This window comes from Jaculus jaculus, chromosome 9 (genome assembly GCF_020740685.1).
Source record: "Jaculus jaculus isolate mJacJac1 chromosome 9, mJacJac1.mat.Y.cur, whole genome shotgun sequence".
NCBI lineage: Eukaryota > Metazoa > Chordata > Mammalia > Rodentia > Dipodidae > Jaculus > Jaculus jaculus.
This window is the reverse complement of record NC_059110.1, coordinates 137,227,927-137,247,285: the sequence shown is the minus strand read 5'-3', so window position 1 is coordinate 137,247,285 and position 19,359 is coordinate 137,227,927. Positions and strand designations below refer to the sequence as shown.

Below are 19,359 nucleotides of genomic sequence, written 5' to 3'. Positions count from 1 at the left end.
GACAAGGTAGTCCTGCACAGCCCTATTTGCTAAGGCAGGGTCTCTCGCTTGGACCTAAGACTTGCTAATTCAGTTGGTCTAGCTAACCAGCTGGCCTCATGCAGCCCCAGCTCTACCTCCCGAGCGCTGGAGCTCCAGGTGCGCTGCTACGCCCACCTGTCACCTACATGGCTGCTGGTCTTCACACCTGCACAGCAAGCGCTTGATCCACTGAGCCATCCCTCCAGTCAGTCCCCTGTGCTTCTTTTGTACAGAACATACGAATATTGCCCAAGCGTTTACGTGATAAATTCTGTAGAGATGATTAAACATTCTTTTCTTGAACGAGATATGGTGATACATGCCTTTAATCCCTGCACTTGGGAGTTTGAGGCAGGAGAATCACAGGTTTGAGGCCAATTGAGCTACACAGTAAATTAAAGACCAGCCTAGCCTACATAGTAAGATCCTATTTCAATAAGGTGAAACAAAAGCCAGGTGTGATGGTGCACGCCTTTAATCCCAGCACTGGGAGACAAAGGTAGAGGATCCCTGTGAGTTCGAGGCCACCCTGAGATGACAGAGTGAGTTCCAGGTCGGCCTGTCTAAACTGGCTCCCATGCTCGCTTACTACTACACTCCTGTCCACGCCCTCTTCAGAACTCTTCAGTCAAGGACACTCCCACCTTTGCCCTCTGATTAGTTACTTTTCATATCACTATGACAAATACCTGCCAGAAATGACTTAAGGGAGGAGAGATTTATTTTGGCTCAGTTTAGAGGGTACAGTACACCCTGGTAGCGAAGGCATGATATCAGGAGAGGGTGAGCCTATGTCAATGGATGTGTGAGGAAGTTGGTTACATCATCATGTCCCATTAGGAAGTAGGCGGACAGTAGCCCTCAAGGCCCATCACCAGTGACCCACTTCTAGCAGCTAGATTTCACCTTTTAAAGTTTCCACAACCTCCTAAAAGAGTGCCACCATGGAAAGAATGTAAGAGCCAAAGGAAGGGCAAGGCTCCTTACAACGTGCTCCCCCCAGACACAAAATGGCCTGGATATCCATGACCTCACACTGCCTGACACTACCTACAAAAGACCATCATAATAGGAGGAAAAGATCAAGACATCAAAATAAAAGAGACTGATTGAGATGGGGAGGGGATATGATGGAGAATGGAGTTTCAAAGGGGAAAGTGGAGGGAGGGAGGGCATTACCATGGGATGTTTTTTATAATCATGGAAGTTGTTAATTAAAAAAAATTGGAGGGCTGGAGAAATGGCTTAGTGGTTAAGCGCTTGCCTGTGAAGCCTAAGGACCCTGGTTCGAGGCTCGGTTCCCCAGGTCCCACGTTAGCCAGATGCACAAGGGGGCACACGTCTGGAGTTCGTTTGCAGAGGCTGGAGGCCCTGGCGCGCCCATTCTCTCTCTCTCTCCCTCTATCTGTCTTTCTCTCTGTGTCTGTTGCTCTCAAATAAATAAATAAATAATTAAAAAAATATATTTAAAAAAATTGGAAAAGTGCCACCATAATATGGGTTGGAAAGATGACTCAATAAAGGCTCTTACTTGCAAAGCCTAACAGCCCAGGTTTGATTCTCTAGTATTCATGTGAAGCCAGATGCACAAAGTGGCACATACATCTGGAGTTCATTTACAATGGCAAAAGGCCCTAGAATGCCCATTCATTCTCTCTCTCCTTCTACTATCTACTTACAGATAAATAAATAAAAAAATTTATTTTAGTTTTTCGAGGTAGGGTCTTGCTCTAGCTAACCTGGAATTTACTACGTAGTCTCAGGCTGGCCTCAAACTTACAGTGATCCTTCTACCTCTGCCTCCCAAGTGGTGGAATTAAAGGCATGTGCCACCACATCTGGCAATAAATTAAAAAAAAAAAAAAAGCTGGGCAGAGTGGTACACACCTTTAATCCCAGCACTCCAGAGGCAGAGATAGGAGGATCGCTGTGAGTTCAAGGCCACCCTGAGACTACATAGTAAATTCCAGGTCAGCCTGAGCTAGAGAGAGACCCTACTCTGAAAAAAGAGTTAGTAAGCACTTTATTTAGCATTCATACATATATTTTAATGCTACTCTCACTTTTGGTTAGAGAAGTTTCTCTTTTCAGATGGCATGACCACTGGGATGACCCAAAAGGCACTATGCATACATATTTAATTTTTTTTACTTCTATTTATTTATTTGAGAAAGAGAAAGAGGCAGAGAGAGAGAGGGGGGGGGGAGGGAGAGAGAGAGAGAGAGAGAGAGAGAATGGGCACACTAGGGCATCCAGCCACTGCAAACGAACTCCAGACACTTGCGCCACCTTGTACATCTGGCTTACGTGGGTCCTAGGGAATTGAACCTGGATCCTTTGGCTTTGCAGGCAAGGGCCTTAACCACTAAGCCATCTCTCCAGCCCATCAAAAAGCAACATAGGGCTGAGAAGTGATGGAGGAGTGTTTGGCACTGAAACATCTCTATCATACCTTCCAAGGCTGGGGTCCATTGCGGAAGAGGTGGCAGAAAGAATGTAAGATCCAAAGGAAGGGTAGGACTGCTTGCAATGCAACTGTCTAGACAGAAAGTGGCCTCCAGATCCATGACCTCGCAGTGCCTGGCACTACCTTCACAAGACCATCATAATAGGAGAAAGGATGATAACATCAAAATAAAAGAAGACTGCCGGTGTGGCAGCGCACGCCTTTGACCCCAGCACTCGGGAGGCAGAGGTAGGAGGATCGCCGTGAGTTCGAGGCCACCCTGAGACTACAGAGTTAATTCCAGGTCAGCCTGGGCTAGAGTGAGACCCTACCTCAGGAGGGAAAAAAAGTGTGCTTTGGGATTGCTAGCTGCCATTACTAGTGAACTGGAATTAGTTATTTGAGATATGGAATCGTCTTGGTTATTTGAGGTTTTCTTATAGTCTTTACACCTGCTTTGCAAGTAGTTTGAGAATAATCTATCATTCAGTAGCTCTGTCAACGTGTGTAAATTTAGAATCAGAAAATGAAGCTGTAACAGAAGATGCAGTGGAAGGCCTAAGGGAGGCAGAACAACATAGCAGAGCTTAGGCTTTGCAGGCACAGACGTGAGCATGAATCCCAGCTCTGTCACCTATGTGACTGGGCACCAGCTGTTTTACTCTTCTGAGCTTGTTTATAAAGTGGTTATAATTCTCATACTAGGAGGATTAAATGAAATGTGTAAATTGCCTACTAGAATAGACACATTTATTTTTATTGTTTAAATTATCAAACTGTTTTTCCTGCATTTTTATAGTTACTTAAAGTATAGAGAAAAGGGAAGACCTCCTGATTGACCCTCTCATAGATAACATCTTTAAACTGAAGTAACAAGAAAATTGTATCCATGCCCTTAATTATTTTCATCTTAATGATAATGAAAAGACCTTGGCTTGCAGGTGACATGTAAGGAAGTTGACTCACTTGTGGTGGCATCTGATGTTTCAGTACTTGTATTCTACACATCTTTCACATATTTCTCCTACTGCCTGGGGGCAGTCAGTTGACATGAATATAAGTTGTTGGGTACTTTAACAAAATGAAGGACGAAGTATAAAATTAATCAACTTGACAAGAAGCCTCTTTGTGTCCATCCCCCCCCAAATTTTTTTTTAAAGAAAAAGCTTTAATAAAAACAATTAAAATTGAGAGAGAGAGAGAGAGAGAGAGAGAGAGAGAGAGAGAGAGAGAGGGGCACTTATTGAGAGAGGGAGGGGATATGATGGAGTGTGGATTTGTGAAGGGGAAAATGGGAGAGGGAAGGGAATTATCATGGTTTATTGTAAGTATGGAAGCTGTCAATTAAAAAAAGTTTTAAAAAATACCATTATTGAACAGCAGGTATTCAAATGTGAGGTTGTGGGGGGATATTTCAAGCGCAGATCGTAATACCCATGCTTTCTAGCCCTACAAGATGCCCTTGGCTCCTTGTTCAAATGACATGTTCTCAGCAGGGCCTGTTAATGTTGTTCCCCCCACATCCACACCTAGCACCATTCCACTTCCCTGCTCCATTTTTCTTCATGCTCTTCTTACCAGAGTTTCTTTCCTGTCTGTTTCCCCTCCAGAATGAAAACTTAAGAGAGTGTTTTCATTAGTTTTGTTCTCTTGCTATAGTCTCAGGGCCAAGAACAGTGGATGCTTTTATAATATGTAACTTTTCTACATTAACAGTTTAAACATAAGTTTTGAAATACTAAGTTACAACCACAAGATTTAGAATTATGTTGCTAATTCACAGTAGCAACGTGTTAATAGATTTTGTACAAAAATATAAATTGAGGGCTGGAGAGATGGCTTAGAGGTTCAGGCGCTTGCCTACAAAGCCAAAGAACCCATGTTCAATTCCCTAGGGACCATGTAAGCCAAATGCACAAGGGGGCACACACATCTGGAGTTTGTTTGCAGTGGCTGAAGGCCCTGGCATGCCTATTCTCTTTCTCTCCTTCTCTCTCTCTCCCTATTTCTCTCTCTTAAATAAATAAAAATTTTATATATTAAACACACACACACACACACAGAGGCTATTGCTATCCAAGGCTTAATTTTAAAATGTAGTTTATGCTAGGCACTGTTTCACATACTTGGGAAGTAAAGGCAGGAGGATCAGGAGTTGAATAGTATCTTTGGCTACATATTGAACTTGAGACCAGCCTGGGCTACATGAGATACTCTCTCAAAAGCAAAACAAAACAACCCCCCCCAGTTTATTCTCAGCCAAGCAAGAGGCTCTACAACATAATAAAAACCTTAACCTTAACTAATGATAATAATTCATCTTTAAGTATCACTGAAGTCCTCCTCCCCGCTCCTCCCACCTAAGCAGTGGCTGGGTTCAACCTCTTCTGGGACTGGCTTTCCCCTGCCCTGCTTTTCAGGTAGTCGTCTTGTCTCCTCTCATCATCCCACAGTGGCTGCTGAAGGACTAACCTTAAAGCAGAGCACTGATGAGTAACTGACCTGCTCAAGCATGTTGATACTAACTCCCAAGTTCCTGTTTAATACGTCAGGCTTAACGCAGCCCATGGCCCTCTCCCCCTGCACTTCCTGTGCACCTCCACACTCCAGGGCTAGTCCTACTCCCACACCTGCAGCTTTGCAGCTTGCTCTGCTCTTTTCCAGGCCTCTCCCACTTAAAACCCCACACCCTCAAAGGCTCACCGCTGACACCACAGCTTAACCAGCATGCCCCGTGCTCGCAGGGGCACGTCACAGTGTATTACTAGAGCCTCCCTTGCTCTACATTTAAGCTCTGTCTTTGCTCCCCATCAGACCATGAACATCTTGTGACAAAGTCTCTATTTTTCTTCTTTTTTTTCCCCCAAGATAGGGTCTCACGCTAGCCCAGGCTGACCTGGACGTCAAGGTGGCCTCGAACTCACGGCTATCCTCCTATCTCTGACTCCCAAATGCTGGAATTAAAGGTGTGCACCACCACACCTGGCTCTATTTTTCTTCTTTATGTCCCATACCACGTTAAATGGAGTGAAAAACCAGGCAAACTTTCAGCTTGAAGTTATAGGAGAGAACAGGTCGATTTGCATATATCTGACTAAGTAATAGACAAGACACCCATGGTTCCCGGCACAGCTGAGCCTCCTTGTAGAAGTGGAGATCCGAGAGGCTCAGCTTCAGCAGATGTGCAGTGAAGGCAGACCACCACCGGGGGGGACACGACGACACAGCAGTCCTGCCTGAAAGTGCAAAACTGAAGGGCAGACCCTGGCATTTAATGCATGCCAAAATGTTCCTCCCAATCCTTAGTGATTTGTTGACGTTCATCTTGTACAAAACAAGAAACTCTGAAATTTAAGGAATTCACTCTTGGGGCCGGGGACATAGCAGTTAAAGGAGCTTGCTTAGAAAGCCTGAGGGTCTGGACTTGAGTCCCCAGTACCCACAGAAAGATGAATGAAGAGGTACATTTGTCTGGAGTTCACTTGCAGTGGCAAGAGACACTGGCATGCCTATTTTCTCAATCTCTCTCAAATAAAAAGAACTGCAGGTTTTTTAAAAAAAAAAAGTGGGGGCTGGAGAGATGGCGTAGCGGTTAAGCGCTTGCCTGTGAAGCCTAAGGACCCCGGTTCGAGGCTCGGTTCCCCAGGTCTCACGTTAGCCAGATGCACAAGGGGGCGCACGCATCTGGAGTTCGTTTGCAGTGGCTGGAAGCCCTGGCGCGCCCATTTCTCTCTCTGCCTCTTTCTCTGTGTCTGTTGCTCTCAAATAAATAAATAAATAAATAAACAAAAAAATTAGAAAGAAAAGGAATTCTGCTTTTATTTTGTTTTTTTTTTTCCAGGCAGGGTCTCATGATAGCCCAGTCTGGCCTTGAACTTACAGCAATTCTCCTATCTCAGCATCCCAAGAGCTGGAACTAAAGCCATAGGCCACTACACCAGCCTTCTGCTTCCACTTAAACCACTGAAAGGCTTAGCCAGTAAGAAGAGAGAGTACATGAAGCCTCAGAACCCACAGCACAAAGCAGGCACTATAGTCTCCTCAAGGCCAATCACTCCTGCTACAGCAGGCCAGCTGGGTCCCTTAAAGTTCTTGATGATCCACATAGAGCTCAAACAGGTGAGATGGGAGGCCTGTGCTATCTGGGCTGCCCTCACCTAAGGATGGGAAGCAGGTTTGCTGCCATTGTCTGTGAAAATGGCATGTCTGTGACCTTCTGACAAATGACAGCATTTTTCCATGTTGAACACCTCTTTGGAACGCTTCCTTAATAAAGGGAAAACACCTGCTGTGCTCACGAAAATAATGAGGCACAGAGCAGTGACGAACAAGAAGATGCTGGTCAGACTGGAAATTAGGATCAAATAAGAATTATTATTGGACAGAGAACAGAGATGACGCTGAAGGGCCAAATCCAGAGATTTGGGTGGCTTTGTCAAGGAAGGTTACTCTGAAAATTAAATATAATTAACTTCCCAGCTGATGATCCACACTGCTAACTACCACAAGAAGGATAAGATTAAAAAACGAAGACGTGAGGGGCTGAAGGAGAAACAAGCCTGGTCTTTCATTCCCCTCACTTCAACAACCCAATGAAGTGGTTAACCTCAGAGAATGCCAAAAGCCCTCAGTTATTTTAGGCTCTATAAAAACAAATGAGTAATTTGAGGAGTTGAGAAGATAACTTCTTGTAATTATGATTACAAGATTGTTATCATTAGAACTCAAATCTCATGCAGCTTGTCTTCATAAAGACCAACTAGCCACACCTATTCCTAAGAAGCCTAGAGCAAACTAAGTTGGAAGACTGGGCAGAAGTGGTTAAGCCTAAGCGGTAAGATGGCTACCTGGGCCACAAACATACTCTTTTCTTCTTTTTACCCCACTCTTCTTTCTTCTTTTATTAAATATCATGTAGTATTTATATATGTATAATATATATATGTTCACTTGGAAGCAGCTAAGCAAATGTCCACATCACCCCAAGACAATTCAAATTACCTTCTTTTAAAGTCCACTTGATCGAGCCTGTTCTCTTGCTGACAGCGTGTAAACTTCCATCCAGTGTTGAAACAAACAGCAAGGTTTCAGGCAGCGTTACTGTGCTCGCACTTCCAAAAATCTGCAACAAGATGTAGGAGAACCTTCACGTCAAGGAGCACCTTCACCTTGGGCATGTACAGTCATAAAAAGGCCCCACCCTCAACATTAGACTCTACAACATCCCCCACCTTCTACACACGAAGACACGAAGGCTGGAGTGCCTACATTCCCATGGAAAGCACATGTCTAGACAACAGCTGAGTCAGCAGTAGACCCAGATCACTTCATTGTAAGTGCTGATCCTATTTGCAGACAGGCAGGTTCATAACCTAATACATTAAGAACAGGAATTCTAAGCCAGGCGTGATGGCACACACCTTTAATCCCAGCACTTGGGAGGCAGAGGTAGAAGGATGACCATGAGTTTGAGACACCCTGAGATTACATAGTGAATTCCAAGTCAGCCTGGGCTAGAGTGAGAACCTACCTTGAAAAACCAAAGGAAAAAAAAAGAAAGGAAAGAAGAATGGGAATTCTGAACTGGATAGATAGATGGCTCAGCCGTTAAAGTTGTGTGCTTGGAAAGCCTGAAGGCCTGGGTTCGATTCCCCAGTAGCCAAATAGAACCAGATATACAAAGTGGCACATGCATCTGGCATTTTTTGCAGTGACAGGAGGCCCTGGCATGCCCGTACATATAGTCTCTCTCTCTCAAATAAATATTAATCCTGTAATTCAATTTCTATACCTTTAAAGGAATAATTCCAGACATTAAAAAAAAAAAAAAACCAGGACACAATAACAATCCTGCATCCTATCTTTTTTTTTTTTTTTTTTTTAATCAAGCCAGGTATGGTGGCACTCACCTTTAATTCCAGCACTCAGAAGGCAGAGGTAGGAGGATCACAGACAGCCCAAGGCCACCCTCAGAATCCATAGTGAATTCCAGGTCAGCTTGGGCTAAAGTGAAACCCTACCTTGAAAAAAAAAAAAATTCCAATGATATCTAAGGCTGAAGTAAATTGGGACATAACTCAATGTTACATATGCATTAAAACAGAACATAAAGCCAGGAGTGGATGGTGGCCGCGCCTTTAATCCTAGCACTTGGGAGGCAGAGGTAGAAGGGTCGCCATTCCTGAGATTACATATGAATTCCAGGTCAGCCTGTCAGCCTGAGCTAGAGCGAGACCCTACCTCAAAAAAAAAAAAAAAAAAAAAAATTACAGTCTGGAAAAAATGTTTATATGCATTATCCAATGAAAAGCACAGAATCCAACATTTTGTGTGGTTCTAATTATTGTCCACGCGGCCCCTCACTTGGCTAGAGTTTGCACCTCACTGCAAGGTTTCCATGGGAGACCCCGTATGTGCGCGCGCAGCCGGCAGGTTCCTAGGTACGGTTTCCCTGTTGAAACCGAGCTGTTCAGCAATGCCACACTTCTGTAATAAGGGTTTCTTTTCCTTTGCTACTAGACTAGCCACAAATTACTTGGTTCCAATGTGAAAGTCTTCAACTGAAAGCAAACCAACACAACTTGTTTAAACTGTAACAGTCTGAATTTTGGCATAAACAGTTTTCAAAATAGGAAAGCAAAACCAGCTTTCACCATTAAACCCCAAAGGAGTCTGACTCTACAATGCCTGGTCACTCTCATTAGGACCTTTACATGACCACCTTTACAGTTAATCCCTTTACGGGAAAGGCCTGGTGGTTCTCTGAGGTGGCGGGACAAACACTGTAGTCCCTGCATTCCTTTTCCATGAGGGAGAACCCACTGGTAGCAGGAGTGGGGGTGGTGTTGGAGCTGCTTCTAGAATCTTGCTCACCCCATCTCTAGGGTGTGCCTGACAGCCTGTAGGGGGTGAGGTTCAGCCCTTGACTCTGCCAGAGCCAGAACCACACGCTGGAAGGGGGAGCTATTTCCTGCTGGCTCCTGGAGCCTAAGGAAGAACAATCTGCTTTTTTTGGTTTGCTGAGGTAGGGTCTCACTCTAGCTCAGGCTGACCTGGAATTCACTCTGTAGTCTCAGGGTGGCCTCGAACTCACGGCAATCCTCCTACCTCTCCTCCCGAGTGCTGGGATTAAAGGCATGCGCCACCACGCCTGGCACAATCTGCTTTTAATTCTACCTGTGAATCCAGGAAAGAGTCTAGGAGGGAACCCTGCCTAGGAAAACACAAGACAAGGGTGGCACATGCCCTACATGAAAATCCAAAGGCCACCATTTGGGAATGGTTGAAATTATTTCCGCTCAGAGGGTCCACAGGGTAACAAGCTACAGCTGGAACTGACCTACCTGCGATGAGGAGTCTGCATGGCCCACAACAGTTACCACAGGAATAGCCATTTTGTGTGCCAGTCTTGGGATTTATTCAGGAATTGGAAAAAAAGGAAAAGAACTGAATTGAACTCTGGGTGCCTGAAGCAAAGAAATAAACCTGGGAGAGTTTTGTAAACATGTTTTCACCATATGGAAAAAAAAATGGATGAAAAAAATTAAAAACTTTTAAAAAATGGATGAAAGACAGAAAAAAAAAATACAAAAGGAAGTCTGAGAAGAAACTTAGCTCAAAGACTGCCGAAGAGAATACCTGGCTCTACTATTCCTGACTTCAGTAAGCTTTCCCTTAAGCTCAGAGACATCCCAGTCCTTACAATAAATTCCTCTCTTTGCTGAAGTTTATAAAAACTAGGTTTCTATCACTTGTAACCAAATTAGTCCACACCCATATACTTCTAAAAAAAAAAAAAAATCAGGGCTGGAGAGATGGCTTAGCGGTTAAGCGCTTGCCTGTGAAGCCTAAGGATCCCGGTTCGAGGCTCGATTCCCCAGGACCCACGTTAGCCAGATGCACAAGGGGGCGCATGCATCTGGAGTTTGTTTGCAGCGGCTGAAAGCCCTGGTGCACTGATTCATTCCCCCCCGCCCCATCTTTCTCTTTCTGTCTGTCACTCTCAAATAAATAAAAAATAAATAAATAAATCAACCACCACCACAGCCTGGCATGGCGATGCACATCTTTAATCCCTGCCCTTGGGAGGCAGAAGTAGGAGGATCATTTTGAGTTTGAGGGCAGCCAAGGACTACAGAGTGAGTTCAAGGTCAGCCTGGGCTAGAGTGAGACCGTACCTCAAAAATAAAGGAGGAAGAGGAGGAGGAAAAAGAGGAAGAGAAGAAGAAATGTGAAATTAGATTTTCTCTATTTTCTGAATTTTCAGTAATATGATCATGTAATCTGCAATTATCTTTTTTTTGTTGTTGCTGTTTTTTGAGGTAGCACTCTATCCCAGGCTTACCTGAAATTCACTATGTAGTCTCAGGCTGGCCTTGAACTCCTGCCTCTGCCTTCCAAGAGCAGAAATTAAAGGTGTGTACCACCACACCCAGCTACAATTAAGTAGCAGGAGATGTATGAATCTGTAGGATAAGAGAAGCTGGAATTTTACGGTTCTTCAGCAAGCCCTGGGAGTTCCAAGGAAGTGCTTTCCATTCCAGGGTAATGGCCAACTCAGCCACCTTTGACTAGTAATACTTAACAATCAGATCATAAGAACCCAAGAATAAGAGCTGGTGTTGTTATCAAAGCCTCAGGTCAGCATAAATAGCCACCCCCACTTCTATGTCACCACACTGAAATCTATCAGCACCCTTCATACTCATGCGGAGGAAGCCAAATGCCTTGTTTGAACAGCTGGGAGAGCACAGGAAGAGCAACTGTCTATGGTTGGCTGGTGAATCAAAATAAAGCATTATCACACAAATAGTATAGTCTTCTAAGAATTTCAGACATACAGGGAGACGGTGAACTTAGCAGCTGAGCCCTGGCTGTCAGTGACAAGGTCTACAGTACTTCCACAAGCTCGCTCACCATGGGCACATCCTGTGCCTTGAAGGCTCTTCACTGCTTCAAATTAGAAGGCGCCTGGAGAGCTGCTCTCAACATTGCCATAATCTCATTTAGGCAAATAAAAAGTACAGGCTTTTTTTTGGTTTTGTTTTGTGGGTTTTTGTTTTTGTTTTTGTTTTGTAGCCCAGCTGGTCTCAAACTCTCTATACAGCTGAAGATGATCTTGAACTTCTCATCCTTCTGTCACTACTTCCCAAGTGCTGAGATCACAGGCATATGCCATCATGTGCAGTTTTATGCAATGTTGGGGATCAAACCCAGGGATTCATGCATGTTAGGCAAGAACTCTACTACCTGAGCTACATCTCCAGCCCCCAGTAATTTTTGAAGCATGAAACTGCCTGCAATTATGGTTGCTATAACTAACATGAATTAAATATATTCCTCGATGCCTTTTGCAATACTGAGCACAGTCAAGAACTATTTGTACCTGAACACTGAAAAACACTGCTTCATGATAATGAATGTGTCTATTACCTTTGTCCAGCCATTTCAGCCTTTGGTCACTTTTCTCTGCAATAAATAAATCAAAACAGGAACAGGCTATTTATTTATTTATTTTTGTTTTTCAAGGTAGGGTCTCACTGTAGGCCATGCTGATCTGGTACTCACTCTGTAGTCTCAGGGTGGCCTCAAACTCACAGCGATCCTCCTACCTCTGCCTCCCAAGTGCTGGGATTAAAGGTGTGTACCACCACGCCTGGCTGACAAGAGCAACAGGCTCTACAACTACACAAATGCATCTGGAATTCATTTGCAATGGCTGGAGGCTCTGGTGTACCCATTCTGTGTGTGTGTATGTCTGTCTTTCTCTCTCTCTCAAATATATGAATAAAAGGAAAAAAAAAAAGTACTGCAGCATCTACCCTTAGTTTCAACAGCAGCTTCTAGGAAACTGCAAACGAGTCTGGTGTCCTTGCGCGTGGACCCACAATCGGTCATGGTGACTCGAGTGTGGCCACTGATGAGGTTCCTCATCAAAGGCAGCGTGGCCGGCAGCGCCGTCTACCTGGTCTACGACCAGGAACTGCTGGGGCCTAGCGACAAGAGCGAGGCGGCCCTGCGCAAGGCCGAGGAGGGTGTGCCCCTGGCCATGTACCAGTTCAGTCAGTACGTGTGCCAACAGACAGGGCTGCAGACGCTGCAGCTCCCAAACTCTCCAAAGCTGAACATCCCTGTCCATGAGTCCTGGAACTCAAGCCATCAGCACCGTGATGTCCGCCTTGTCCATGGCCCCCAAGGCCTGCAAGTACCCCAAGGAAGGCTGGGAATACTTGGAGGAGCATGCCAAGTAGGGAGGAAGAGCATAGGGGCTGGTGAACAGACAGGTCGGCAGAGAACGAGGGATTGGACCCCACTCTGAGGGCAGCTCTGGCCTTGCCGGCCCAATAAAGAATTTGGAAGTGTCTTTGAAAAAAAAAAAAAAAAAACCCAGCAGCTTCTAGAAACTAAACAATAAGGACCACTGCAGAGGGCAAAGAGAGAAAAGGGCAGGTAATGTCTACCCCAAACTGAATATCTATTAGCAAAAAAAGATGATGGGAAACACACACAACACCCCCACCATTACAGTCAATCATCAATCCAAACTGTACATTTATAGAAGCTATATACGACCATATGGCAACATGGTACTGTGGCAGTGCTAGTTTGGTAGAGCAAGTGTTCAAATAAAAATCTTAAACCAGGGCTGGAGAGATGGCTTAGCGGTTAAGCGCTTGCTTGTGAAACCTAAGGACCCTGGCTCAAGGCTTGACTCTCCAGGACCCACGTAAGCCAGATGCACAAGGTAGTGCGTGCATCTGGCGCTTGTTTGCAGTGGCTGGGGCCCTGGTGCCCCCCATTCTGTCTATCTGCCTCTTTGTCACTCTCAAATAAATAAAAATAAAGTAATTTTAAAAAAATCTTAAACCAAGCTGGATGTGGTGGTGCACGCCTTTAATCCCAGCACACAAGAGGCAGAGGTAGGAGGATCGCCATGAGTTCCAGGCCACCCTGAGACTCCATAGTGAATTCCAGGTCAGCCTGAGCTACAGTGAAACCCTACCTCAAAAAAACAAAAAAAAAAAAAAAAAAAAAGAAAAGAAAATCATCATTTAGTATATGTATGCTGGGATTCCTGGAATTTACCACCTGCCACCAATAACCAGGCTGCCTTTTGCAGTGAACGATTTTTGCCAGGGCTCAAATCCAATGCACAAACTAGCCCCAAAGATAAAGCGAAGGCAAACAACTTGAGTTCATTTTGGTTCACTAATGAATACATATTACACAGCATCACAGGTGAGACTTAATTAAAACAGGTGGGCAAGTGAGGGAAGAGTTACTAACATATCCCAAGTACTATGTTTTACAATAAAGTTTAGACATACAAAATCTTGAAGGCAATTAAAGCTGCATGGTGACAAATGAGTAATAAAGTTCAAGTAAATTAGCATGTGCTAAAGAATGAGAGTTTTTAATTATTAACCTTGGCAGTACTGCTTGGGGGGGGGCAGGGAACTCTCCAAAGGGGAGAGAGAGTGTGCACACGTGTTGATGTGGTGCTAGGGGATGGCACTTAATGAATAACAAAGCAGAGATTAGCAAACTAGAGTTCTTAAAGTGTTTTATAAATGTAACAATAACTATAGACTACTTTTAACCGTCTTCCCATATTATCAAGGCTGGTCTTCAACTCATGGATTCAAACACTTCTGCTTTTTAGCCTCAAAAGTAGCTGGGGCTATAGGTGACGTCACCATGCCCAGCTTCAGTTTCAGACTGGATTATTCTGCTGATTCTAATTGATTGAAAGTCACAAGATGGATCAACTGATTTTAAGAAATAAAAGATACTTTCAGGTATACCATAACAAGACAGTCTTGCTGGGCTTCAAGTAAATAAATGTACTTTGTAAATGGAAAAAAAAGGGGGGGGGGGCAGGTGTAGCTACATAGGCCTTTAGTTCCAGCTCTTGGGAAGGGACCAGCCTGAGCCTACAGAGGAAGTTCCAGGTCAGCCTGGACTAGAGTAAGACCCTGCTTTAAAAAAAAAAAAAAAAAAAAAAAAAGCGGGTGTGGTGGCACACGCCTTTAATCCCAGCACTTGGATCACCTTGAGTTCAAGGCTACCCTGAGACTAGATAGATAGTGAATTCCAGGTCAGCTTGGACCACAGTGAGATCCTACCTCAAAAAAAAAAAAAAAAAAAATAGGCCAGGTATAGTGGCACACACCTTTAATCACTCAGGAAGCAGAGGTAGGAGGATCTTTGTGAGTTCAAGGCCACTTTGAGACTACCTGAGGAAAAACAACCACAAAAAGCACCTGTGCATCAATGTCAATTCATCAGGAAGAAGCTCAAAACAGTACTCAATAGCAGAGACCCTTGAAAGGCATTAAATGATATTCAAAAGAAGGATATGTGCTTCCACAATTCTACCTGCAACACAAGGCCTGACCATGGAGGTTATGGCTGCCTTACAGAAGTGCAATGAAGTCTTTCTCAATGGATCATATGAAAGGAGAATGTACCCAATGAGAGCAAAAATAATAATAATAGTAATAATAATCAAGAATTCACCACACCACCATGAAGCTCTCTCCAAAGTGAAAACAAAAAGAAAATAAACAAAAGAAAGCTGTGACAAGCTTCTTCACTCTGCCCAGGAGAGTAGGCTCAATTCTCAGCAACTGAAAGGCCTGCCTTGGAAGGTAGTAGCAGGTGAAGGCCTAATGAGACAAACAGTAATAAGTTTATTCTAGGGGCTGAGAAGTTGGCTCACTGTTAAAGAATATTTGCTGCCAAAGGAAGGGCAAGACTCCTTACAATGCACTCTTGCAGATACAGAATGCCCTGGACATCCATGACCTCATAGTGCCTGACACTACCTATACAAGACCAATATAATAGGAGGAAAAGATCATGGCATCAAAATAAAAGACTGGTTGAGAGCGGAAGGGGATATGATGGAGAGTGGAGTTGTGAAGGGGAAAGTGAGGGAGGGAGGGAATTATCATGATTTATTGTCTATAATTATGGAAGTGGGCAATAATTTAAAAAAGAGGGCGAGAGAGATGGCTTAGTGGTTAAGCACTTGCCTGTGAAGCCTAAGGACCCTGGTTTGAGGCTCGATTCCCAGGACCCATGTAAGCCAGATGCCCAAGGTAGCGCATGCATCTGGAGTTTTTTTTTTTTTTTTTTCCCCGAGGTAGGGTCTCACTCTGGCTCAGGCTGACCTGGAATTCGCCATGGAGTCTCAGGGTGGCCTCGAACTCTCGGTGATCCTCCTACCTCTGCCTCCGAGTGCTGGGATTAAAGGCGTGCGCCACCACGCCCGGCGCATCTGGAGTTTGTTTACAGTGGCTGTAGGACGTGGTGCGCCCATTCTCATTCTCCCCACCCTTTCTCTGCCGCTCTCAAATAAAAAAATAAAAAACTTAAAAATATATATCATTAGAAAGGGGGTAAAAAAGGAATACCTGCTGCCTAAGCATGAGGACTTCTCAGTGGCAACTGCCAAGTTCTACTCCTCAGAACCCACCTAAAAAGACAGGAGTGGCCACGTACATGTGTAACCCAGTCTGCAGAGGGCAGAAGGCTCATTGCTGGGCTCACTGAAAGACAGCAGGCCCAGGTTGAGGGACAGACCCCAGGTCGAGGAGAGAAGTGCACAGCTGAGTGAGAGGACACCCGGGGTCTCCACTGGCCTCCACATGGGTGTGAGTATGTGCATCCGCCATGCATCACAGACACACACACAGTCTAACACATGCATGCATAATAAACAGCAAAAACAAAAAATGCGGGCGTGGTGGCGCATGCCTTTAATCCCAGCACTCGGGAGGCAGAGGTGGGAGCATGGCTGTGAGATCAAACTGTTCAACTCACAACACATGCGAGCCAAAGCAAGATACAGCATGCAGCTAGAACACTGGTGATCGCCGTGTCTACTTTTAAGATTGCAGGCTGCTTCCCAGTCATTCTGAATTCTCTCATGCTCAGTTTGCCTGTGTGTAGGTCAACAATAATCCATCAACCATCCAGATCCTTCTAGCCAGCCTATCAGCTGTTATACTTCCTGATATAAGTCAATAGAAGGTGACCATGACATTTGCTTTGGATGGGAATCAAGCCTCAGGCCAGGGATGCGGCAAAGGGCAAGGCCGAACTGAACACTGTGGCTGCCACTCTGAGCAGCCAAGAGTTCAACTAGCATTTGTGGCAATTCTGGGGTGTGGTGTAATCAACCACTACCCAAGACAGTTAAGATTCTTTGGTTCAGGCTGTTCCTCCTCTTTACTGGATATGACAGACAGCACCTACCTAACAAATACAGTTTATCCCTGAGCACAAAGGTAAGCTCATTTCACAAGAGGTGAATGTATTTCCCCCAAAACTGGTTGTAGGGCCCCAGGCTAAGTGTCTAAGTCCAGTCAACAGAGCTTCTGTGTGTCTTCATGCTCCTTCTGCCACAATGGGAGGAGAGACCCCATCACTTACAAGGCAGGTAAACAAGCCTTGTTCTTAGGGTGTTATCAAATTCCCTGTGGATCCTTGAAGAGTTAGGCCAAGGCCTGCACTTCACAGATATGAAAACTAAAACCCCAGGTGACAAGATCACCTAGTGGCTGGGCTTGAGAAGACACACGGAAGGGCAATAACTGCATTTCAGACCCGGGGGAATTGAGAAACCTACTAGGCTCATTTATCTTGATGGAGGAGTATCTTCAGCTAAACTAATGCAGGGCTGACTTAGACTATAAATTCCTGAGGCCACCACCAGCCTTACAGAAACCAAACTTGATCCTTTTGAATATGCATGTGCAGTTCAGCCCATGACTTTGGAACCCTTTCTTGTGTGGAACTCCAACGGGAAAGTAAATCTCAACCACACAGCAAAATGTTTTTTCCTGATAACAGAGTCTACTCCAAAACTGCCACCTTTTCCCTTTACACTTGGTGGGGTGGAAGGGGTCAATAGAAGCTGGATAAAGGCTCTAGTTAAATGAAAACTGCCCACAAACAATTGTATTTATAACATAATTGCCACCTATCCTTGCCAGATGTTACTAAACATATGATAAAAGTTAAGCATTATGAAATCCGCCCCTGGCTGAGACACCTGGTGAGACCCCAGCTAGACTATCCAGTCACTCATCTACCAACAGAGTCCTCCACACCACTTTCCACTCCCAGTTAGCTAGATAGTCATTGAAGTTGTGGGGCTCCACGCAACACACATCAAATAGCAGGGCTCCTTACTGTTTCTGGGATGTATCATTTTCCAGATGAAAAGGACTGAAGAGATCACCTTCCCCAACCCTCTCCCTGCACGAGAGGAAAGCACGGCTCACAGAGCTGAAGCGAATTGTCCAAGGCGCTACAGGGAACCTCACACGCAGAGCCAGCTCAAGACCTCTGCCTCGCTTCTGGTCCTTCGCCTACTACACCTACACTGTAATTTCATTACTTTAAATCATGGTTCCCTGGGAGCCATAAGCATAAATTATGTCAGGCCTAAACTGGCTAAGCTCCCCGCCAGCCCACTAGGGTAGGTGAGGACCAGCACTCTGCTCTGACATGAGGGCTGGGTCTGCTGGAGGAGCCAAAATGTAACTGACACATACCAAACAGCACTGCAAATTATGCAGGGTGGGGCCTTTACAAAAATGTTCTGGATGAAAATTCCCAGATCCTACTATAGATAGGAGTGGAAATAACATCACAAAAAGTCAAAGGTCACAGCCTTAACCACCATAAAACAACAAAAACAAACAAACAAACAAAAAAAATCCCAGACTGGAGAGATGGCTCAGTGCCTAAGGCACTTGTCTACAAAGCCTAAGGACTCAGATTCAATTCCCCAGTACCCACATAAAGCCAAAGGCACAAGGGGGCACATGCATCTGGAGTTCCTTTGTAGTGGCTAGAGGCCCTGACACACCTATTCTCTTTCTATCTGCCTCTCTCAATCTCTCTCAAATAAATAAATATAATATTCTCATTTAGCCAGGCATGGTGACTCACACCTTGAATCCCAGCATTCGGGAGATGAGTAGGAGAATCGACATAGGCCACCCTGAGACTATGTAGTGAATTCCAGGTCAGCCTGGGCTACAGCGAGACCCTACCTGAACACCCCCTCCAAAAAAAACACACACACACACACAAAAAAAAAAAAAAAACACACAAAAAAGCTCATTTTATTTATTTAAAAGAGAGAGAATGGGCATACCAAGGCTCCTAACCACTGCAAGTAAATTCCAGGTGCATGTACCACCATGTGCATCTGGCTTACATGGGTACTAGGAAATTGAACCTGAATCTTTAGGCTTCACAGACAGCACCTTAACCACTAAGCAATCTATTCCAGCCCTGAAATAATTTTTGTTGTGGTTGATGTTTGTTTGTTTTTCAAGGTAGGGTCTCACTCTAGCTCAGGCTGACCTGGAATTCACTATGTAGTCTCAGGGTGGCCCCAAACTCACAGCAATCATATCTCTGCCTCTCAAGTACTGGGATCAAAAGCATGTGCCACCATGCCCAACTTAAAATATATATATATATATTTAAAAAAAACCTACAGGGCTGGAGGGATGGCTTATCAGTTAAAGCATTTGCCTGCAAAGCCAAAGGACCCAGGTTCAACGACCCAGGACCCATGTAAGCCAGATGCACAAGAGGACACATGCATCTGGAGTTTGTTTGCAGTGGTGGGAAGCCCTGGCACGCCCATTCTCTCTCTCTGCCTCTCTGAAATGTGTGTGTGTACATACACACATATACACGTATGTTAAAAAACAAATTATTTTATTTACTTAGTTTTTTTCTTGGTAGGGTCTCACTCTAGCTCAACCTGACCTGGAATTCACTATGTAGTCTCAGAGTGGCCTCGAACTTAGAGTGATCCTCCTACCTCTGCCTCCCAAGGGCTGGGATTAAAGACATGTGCC

The 19,359-nt window shown here is 44.7% G+C and overlaps 1 protein-coding gene and 1 pseudogene across 2 annotated transcripts in view; one reads left to right on the top strand and one right to left on the bottom strand.

Moving 5' to 3' along the window:
* The window catches only part of Ern1 (endoplasmic reticulum to nucleus signaling 1), a 110,063-nt gene that overhangs the window by 64,787 nt on the left and 25,917 nt on the right, over nucleotides 1-19,359 (bottom strand). For both annotated transcript variants that reach the window (XM_045158552.1, XR_006638915.1), the window contains exon 2: nucleotides 7,469-7,589. In XM_045158552.1, coding sequence (XP_045014487.1) covers nucleotides 7,469-7,589 — 121 coding nt within the window. The remainder of the gene's footprint in view (nucleotides 1-7,468; nucleotides 7,590-19,359) is intronic.
* LOC101607717 lies at nucleotides 12,363-12,717 on the top strand (annotated as a pseudogene).